Source organism: Lepisosteus oculatus, chromosome 22, assembly GCF_040954835.1.
Source record: "Lepisosteus oculatus isolate fLepOcu1 chromosome 22, fLepOcu1.hap2, whole genome shotgun sequence".
NCBI classification, from domain to species: domain Eukaryota; kingdom Metazoa; phylum Chordata; class Actinopteri; order Semionotiformes; family Lepisosteidae; genus Lepisosteus; species Lepisosteus oculatus.
In genome coordinates this window covers 2,324,294-2,331,960 of record NC_090717.1, presented here as the reverse complement: position 1 = coordinate 2,331,960, position 7,667 = coordinate 2,324,294, and the positions used below count along the sequence as shown (strand labels likewise).

General features: G+C 39.4%; 1 protein-coding gene across 1 annotated transcript; it reads left to right on the top strand.

Moving 5' to 3' along the window:
• LOC107079721 (G-protein coupled receptor 183-like) lies at positions 1–2,905 on the top strand. Its single transcript, XM_069182218.1, has 2 exons — positions 1–1,311; positions 2,674–2,905. The coding sequence occupies exons 1-2, from the start codon at positions 446–448 to the stop codon at positions 2,741–2,743; spliced, it is 936 nt and encodes a 311-aa protein (XP_069038319.1). The 5' UTR covers positions 1–445; the 3' UTR covers positions 2,744–2,905.
• The last annotated feature ends 4,762 nt before the right edge of the window (positions 2,906–7,667 follow it).

Here is a 7,667-nt window from a genome sequence, read left to right as displayed (position 1 = left end):
GGGTCTTTTCAAATCGGCAAGTATGCAGGATACACATTTGAACTGCAGAGCTACAACAGAGAGTCTGATCAGGATGATTTTGAACACAATCTGAGTTTGGGATTATGATGCCATCATGTGTTAAGAAAAGGCATTTGTACTGGATGAGCTGCCAAGCTGAATTCTTCTCAAGTGACTTATTACAACAATAAATAATTGTCCCATGCTACACAGCTTTCCAAAGCTCTCAGTAACTCAGATTGACTAGTGGCACTTTGAAAGTTGCTTATCCATATATTATCATTTCCTGATAAAATTCAATCTGACGAAAGATTTGGAGCTTGCAATTTAATTGCACCCCAGAGGACCAAAGTCCCTGAATGTCAATGCTGCTTTTAACATGGGTCTGCCTTCTACTTTAACTTAAAACCTCAGCTGCATTGCCGCAGTCCTAGATGAAGCCACAATGGTTTCATTCAACCTGACGGTGCCCTTAGCAGTTGACTTCGAGACACCTGTAGATTACTTGATTTTCATAATCAATTTTATCATTGCCACCACCTCTGTTATCGTGGCTGGCTCGGTCGTGCTGGGCATCGTTTGCAAAAGGGCACTTCGAGCACAGAACCGGTTCCTCTTCATGCTGAACACCAGCGTCAGCGACACGCTGACGGGGTTGAGTGGTTACTACGTCGGCCTTTTTGACGTCTACGAGGGCTATCCGTCCAGGAACGGCACTTATTACATATTACCCGCGTTCCTAGGTGTTAACATTTTGACCATGCTGCTTGCTCAAGTGGACCGATTCTTTGCTGTGAGCTACCCGTATGCTTACAACCGCTATGTATCACGGACTGTTATTATAGAAGCTTGCGCTTTCTGCTGGTTTTACACGTATCTTATAATATTGATTCAGAACGTCGTTCCTCTCGAAACGGCTGCGAAAGTCAACGCTTATTCTATTGTGTGGCTCCAGGTTCTAATACTCATAAAAGTGGTGATGACCGTGAAACTGTACCTCATCGCTAAATACCAGATTGCTCGTGAGCCGCCGGGTCCAGAGAGAGACAGCAAGAAAGAGTCCCTGAGACTCATCATCGTGGTGGTAGTCTGCTTCCTGGCGCTCTGGAGTCCTCGCTTTTATTACATTTTAGTGGTTCAGATGACCAGGTCACGATACATATTCAAGAACAACGCCAGCGACCCTCTGAGCATGATGATACGTTTCACTGCGACAAGTACCCCCGGACTGTACATCTGGGGGAGCCCCGCTCTCAGGGAGGTTGTGCTGAAGACGGTGTGGGGGAGAGTCTGTCCGGTACTGAGAAAAAGGTAAGAACTGTATCATGAGAATCTTCGTTGTCTTAAATATGTAAATATGAGAAACGAGTAATAGTTAATAACACGCTAAAAACAGAAAGAAGATCCTTCAGGAAACGCTTCACGCCTGAAGACGGTTCGGGTGTCGAAACCTTTTTCCTCTTTTCTAGTTTTCAGCTTGGAATCAACCTTCACTTACTCCTGTGCTGCCAGCGCAGGGTTACAGCTCCCCATCCGAACAGCATAGGGCTCCTCTCCAGATCCACTCCGCTCTTTCCGATCTCACCCTGTTAGTTTTCAAACTGTGTTCTCAGCCGCTGAATTTGATGCTTTATCGGGGCTTCTCATAAATGATATATTTCGTTCTGGATTTTTTATTTGGTTTCATAAGGGAAAATAAATGCCCATGGCTACAGAATCAAGGGACACCGCAACTACAGGTCTATTAGTAGAATCGCACTTAAACTAAAAATCACTTATTCATTTTAGCCTGTCAACATCAAAATAGTTTTTGAAATTCAGAATGCGTATCTGAATTAATCATTTTTTTAATATATATATATTATTTTTTTTAAATATAATTTTCAGTATCACCCTTATACTCGCGGACAGGAGTAATATACGCTCCTTACCTGACCGAGACCACTCATAGCGAACAGCCGAGTGGCGCTTCAGTTGGGTGTTCAGCAAAGCTGTTTGATTAATTACAAACAACGCTACATTAAAACCGAGGACTGGAAAGGAACGAGCAGATTAATCAATGAACTAATGCTCATTGCACACAGGCATGGACCCGACATCAAAAGCCTGTCCTGTCATTAGAAAGTATATCTTTTTTGGCGTTCCATTTTCCGAAATTAGACAAAGAACGAATATAGTCCGCAAATTAAATTAAACTGTTAAGACGAAATAGCGGGCTTCTGAAGTTTGCACCGCACGATAAAGAGAGTAAAACGCATATTATTCAACGACATACTCTACTAAATCAGGTTTAGTCTTGTGTTTAATTTAATTAATTAATACATGCTTACACTGATACAGTATAGCGCTTTTCTGGACACTCCACTCAAAGCGGTTTACAGGTAATGGGAATCCCGCCACCACCAGTATGCAGCCCCACCTGGAAGATGCGCCAGTCTGCTCCCCACACACCAGCTCTCAGGGGGGAGGAGAGCAGAGTGATGGAGCCAGTTCAGAGATGGGGGTTATTAGGAGGCCATGATTCGTACATGCCAATGGGAAATTTGGCCAGGACACCGGCGTAACACCCATAAATGAATGGCTCATTTTCATATCAGTCACCTAATAATCAGGACATAAGATAAAGGTCAAAGCATAATACGGAAGGTCCAAATCCCTTTTCTTTCCTTGCAGGATCACTCCCGACCTCAAACGAAACTGCAAAAATGTTGAAGAAATACCGAGTGTAACCAAAGGGAAATGAAGAATTCAACAGCATCGTGATTGAACACCACCCCGTAGAAGGCACGCCCCCGGTGTAACTTAGATACTTTCCTTTATTTTATTCACTTTCTCTCCGCAAGATGTACAGTACATACATTTAATACTTCATTTTGGTTCAGAATATTAAAAGGATATAAACCTCTTTTATTCTCTTTTCTGTTGGTTTTGAAAATAAGGAATTTTATGTTTCCAGATAGGTTTTGGAAGAAAGTTTTAATTTCTTTTTATTTTTGCAGTGTCTACTGAACAGCAGAATCTCAATGAAGAAATTCCCATACCAGGAGCTAACGGTTCTTAGTGGTACTAATGAATGCGCTACATTAATTGATTCAGACATTCCGCTTGCATTTTCAGTTACTTTTGTCCAGTCTCACGTTCTCCACTGAAGTCCAATTCTTTTCTTAGTGTTGCAGAACAAACTACACCCGGTGTCAGGATGGGTCGGTGTTAAACAATTTCTTGGTTACAACACTAGTCATTGCCTAACATTTTACCCTCAGCTAGAGTTAAACCATGTTTCCAAACCATGAATCATAAAACGGTTTTTAAGTGTATATTATAAAATTGTAATATCGATCTGTTTTAAACGCGTTTGTTGCGGTTGAAAGAGCTCTCGCGTTCTCCGAAACTCAGAGCAGCAGAGCTCAAACTGGACAGTTTTCTAGAGGGAAAATAAATACTTAAAAGTCTTATTTATGTAACCGAATATCTGTCTTTAGAATCTCAAAACAGATTTTAAAAAGCGGCCGGTGTTATCGATTGCTTAAGGTAACAAATTAGAATTTGCTGTATGCCTCTAAGCGACTATAATGAGATTTGTGACTTATAGTTAATTTGAATACTATATATTTTCATTACTGAAATGGCTTTTTACTGTACACATTTATCTATTATTTCTATTCTTAAATAGATTGCTGATGCTTATAAAATGGATAATTTTGGGATAATGGTTGTTCTCAGTTTACTTCAGTAATTTAATTAGGTTACCTAAGGGATCAGCACTCTGCATGAGCCTGACCACAAAACTCAAAACACGACAGACCCCAGAGAGACCTGTCTGGGCTGCCTAAATATACATCACCAGTAATTTACTGTCACAAAGTGTATGCATCTCTAAAGAACAATCACTGCTTTGCCTGTTTCACTGTGTGTTTAAATTGTTAATATTCATTATTTTTAGAAAATTTTGTATCATCTTAGACAATGTTGTCAGCTTTAGTGTTGAAAATCCAAATGATAATTGCTGTTCTTGAATAGTTGTTGAGGAGAGCATGGTTGCACAGTGGTTAGGATTGCTATCTAACGCTGGGGCTCTGAGTTCAGGTAAGTTCAGAAAAAAACAAACAGATTTTGACTGTGACACCTTAAGAAGCTCCACAGCTGACATAACGCTTTTTTCCCCTCTTTCTACTTTTGAGTGCTGAATCATTTTCTACATGTTCCCTTACAAATAAAAATATCCAAGAAAAAACATTTATTTAAGTATTAAAACATATTTAATTAAAAACAACATATGAATTAATAATATATTATATTAAAAACAATATATAATTATAAACAATACAAGTTATGTACCTTACTGGATAATGTAATAGATGAAGCACAAGACTTACATCAGTCCTAATCATAAACAAACTCTTACATTTAAAGTCGAACGAACTCAGAATTTAGAATAAGTGGACTTATTAGGCTGTCCTCAGGGTTTGGAAATCAGTGTTAAAATGAAATTCAGAATTTGGAAAACCAACCTGATTAAAAGAGAAAAGAGAAAGGTAGAGTGTGTGTCCCTAAAGAATAGGTTTAATTCTTGATGATCTTTTGTCACCAATAGCAGCATAATGAATTTCACTCTCAAGTAAAATCTTTACCAGCTTTGGAATCTCAAGATGTCTTTTTCCAGGGATTTCTTTTCCCAGCCATGAAAAGATACCAGGACTGCCTGTGCTGCCTACAGTGTATGAGTAGTCATTCCTGGGAGAATAAGGAACTACCAAACACACAGAACTGCAAAGCTGTGTAAAGCATTTACAAGTTAAAAAGGGACTTTAAAAGTAACTCTAAAGTGATTTGGTTACCAAGAGAGAGACTCACATGCACAGGTTTGTTTATACACAGATAAACAAGAGACAGCCTGCACATAGTGAGATTATGGACCACAAGCACCAGACTGCTGCACTTTGGCACAAGACGGTCTAATATATCCATGGTAATGCAGGTTCACACAACCAGTGGCACTTATCTTACCCATCGCATCTGAAGTGACATTCCAGAACAGAAGAACGACATTGCTGTCTCTACTAAAACATTAGCAAGGTCTACTGCTGCCTTTCGTGATGCACCAGAAGGACCCATCACTGTCAGTCCATTTCATCAGCTTGCTTCCACACAGCACGGAACATTAGAGGTACAGGCCTGGTGGGCTACTGCTTTACAGTCCTGGATAAGATAAGATCACTTTATTAGCCCTATACAATTTCTTGCATTAGGAATTTGTCTTTTTGCAAACCCCAACTTGCTCTCCATGAGACACACAGACGGGGAGAGAAGCTTGGGGTCAGAGCACAGGGTCAGCCATTTATACGGTGCCCCTGGAGCAGTTGGAGTTAAGGGCCTTGCTCAGGGGCCCAACAGAGTAGGACTCCTCTGCCAGCCACGGGATTTGAACCAGCAACTTCCCAGCCACAGGCGCAGATCCTTAGCCACAAAGCCACTGCTCCACCATAGGAAACAAGAGGGATTACTTTGAGATCACTATCTCATTCTAAGCTATTCCCACAAGTGTGGACAGAATAATCAACCCATCCATTCATTTTCAAACCGTTTTATCCACTGCACGGTCACGGCACAAGGCAGGGTAACCAGGGTACCCAGGCCAGATGCCAGCCCATCACAGGGCACACACACAGACACACAGTCACAATTCTCCCAGAAGCCAATTAACATACCAACATATCTGTGGACTGTGGGAAGAAACAGGAGCTCCCAGGAGAAACCCATGCAAACATACAAACTCCACATAGACAGTAACCCAGGAATTGAATCCAGGGCCCCACAGACAGATTAATAATACATCTTATTTTTTATAGTACATTTAAAAGTTAAGTTCTGACTACAGAATCTAAAGATTTCATTTTTTTAAATAAAGATGGACACAAATTAGAATTTGCTGTATGTCTCTAAGCAAATATAATGATATTTATGACTCATGTTTCATTTGACTACTGGATATTTTCATTACTGAAATGACTTTCTACTATGCGCATTTAAATTTTATTTTTATTCTTAAATAGTTCAGTGATGCTTTTAAAATATTCCTTTGGGTAATGGTATTACACAGTGTGCTTCAGTAATTTAATTAGGTTACGTAAGGGAACATTTCTCTACACAAGCCGTTCAAAGAACGCTATGTTGGTCTTAAAACTATTATTTTGCTATGTGCATTTGCGATGTTTTATTTCATACACTGAAGTTGCCTACTGTATAGTCTATAAGCATTGTATTTCTGTATTATATAGTATATACACTTGTTTAAATTGTAATCAGTAAAGATAATTTCAGAAGAAGCCGTTTCTCAAAACATTTTTTAAATGGTTTCACGATAAGAAGATGTTTTTAAAGACGTATTAACACATCGTTGAAGCTATAATGATATACGTACAGTGACTTGCACAGGAACAGTTGGCGGTTTCTGAGACAGAACGGCTAAATTCACGATTACGCATTTTTCACAGTCGTGTTTCTATTTTTGATTATTATATTCCACATTCCTTAAAATACACTTACGATTTTCCCATTAACACGAGAAAACATACAAAAGAAAAGTGGTCATTTAGAATGCACAGACGTATGACTATATTGATTTATTCGCATGTTAACTGTTGTGCTCTCGGCAGAGTAGGCCGACCTGCAACCCATGATCAGGCACCAGGTACAGTATGTATGCATGAATAATAATAATAATAATAATAATAATAATAATAATAATAATAATAATAATAATAATAATAATAATAATAAAATGATGCGACAGCAGCCATAGTGCGCCAGAACGCTCACCACACATCAGCTATTAGTGGGGAGGAGAGCAGAGTAATGAAGCCAATTTATAGATTGGCTTAGAATAGCCATTTGTTCTAAATGTTTGTTGCAGGGGTCGAAAAGCGCTCTCCGAACCCAAATTTGAAGTAGCAAATATATTGTCTAATTTATGCAACGTAATGACTTTACTTTACTGATCGCTCAACAGGAAGGTCGCAATAGGAAGTCTTGTTCGGGATATGCACATTTTTGTAATACGTATGTAAATCGGAGAAGCAGAGTATTATCTCAGACAAGTGGGGCACTGTGAAGGAGCAGGTAGACAAATCGTGCCTCAGATTTCCACGGAATACCGAATTCTCTTCGGCACCGGGATCGATTTTTAGCCGGACGACCCACACGGCGTGTGTACAGTTGAAACGTGAATCTGTTAACCTCTAGTAAAATTCTGATTAAAAATATCATAATTCTTTAAAATAATCGCTAGGTAAAGATGAGGCTGTATACACTGTATATTCACTTCATGTATTTGATCTGCCCAGCTACAGGTCTCATTTTCATTTTGTGGGAAAATACAATTAATTAATTAATCAGGTTTGTAATTGTGCTTTCTTCAGATCGGGTGAGGTAACTGTAAAACTCATTTTCACTCATCAAATAAAAAGTCCTTTCTGAAAGCTATCTTCGTCTCATCCAGACAAAACGCAAACTCTGTGAAAACGGATGCTGCATTCGCAAAGTAATTATACACAGGAGGCCAGAAGCCCCAGAAGTGCTGCTACCGAATTAATACGTAACATCCCCTGTGTTATGTTCACCCATTAAAATTCAAGGTCGGCAGCTCGAGATACTAATTTTACCAAGCG

Bases quoted from the DNA above. Each gene is read 5' to 3' on its own strand.
- LOC107079721 (XM_069182218.1), top strand. From the start codon at position 446: ATGGTTTCATTCAACCTGACGGTGCCCTTAGCAGTTGACTTCGAGACA. The intron at 1,312-2,673 runs GTAAGAACTGTA...CTTTCCTTGCAG, and splicing joins TGTCCGGTACTGAGAAAAAG to GATCACTCCCGACCTCAAAC.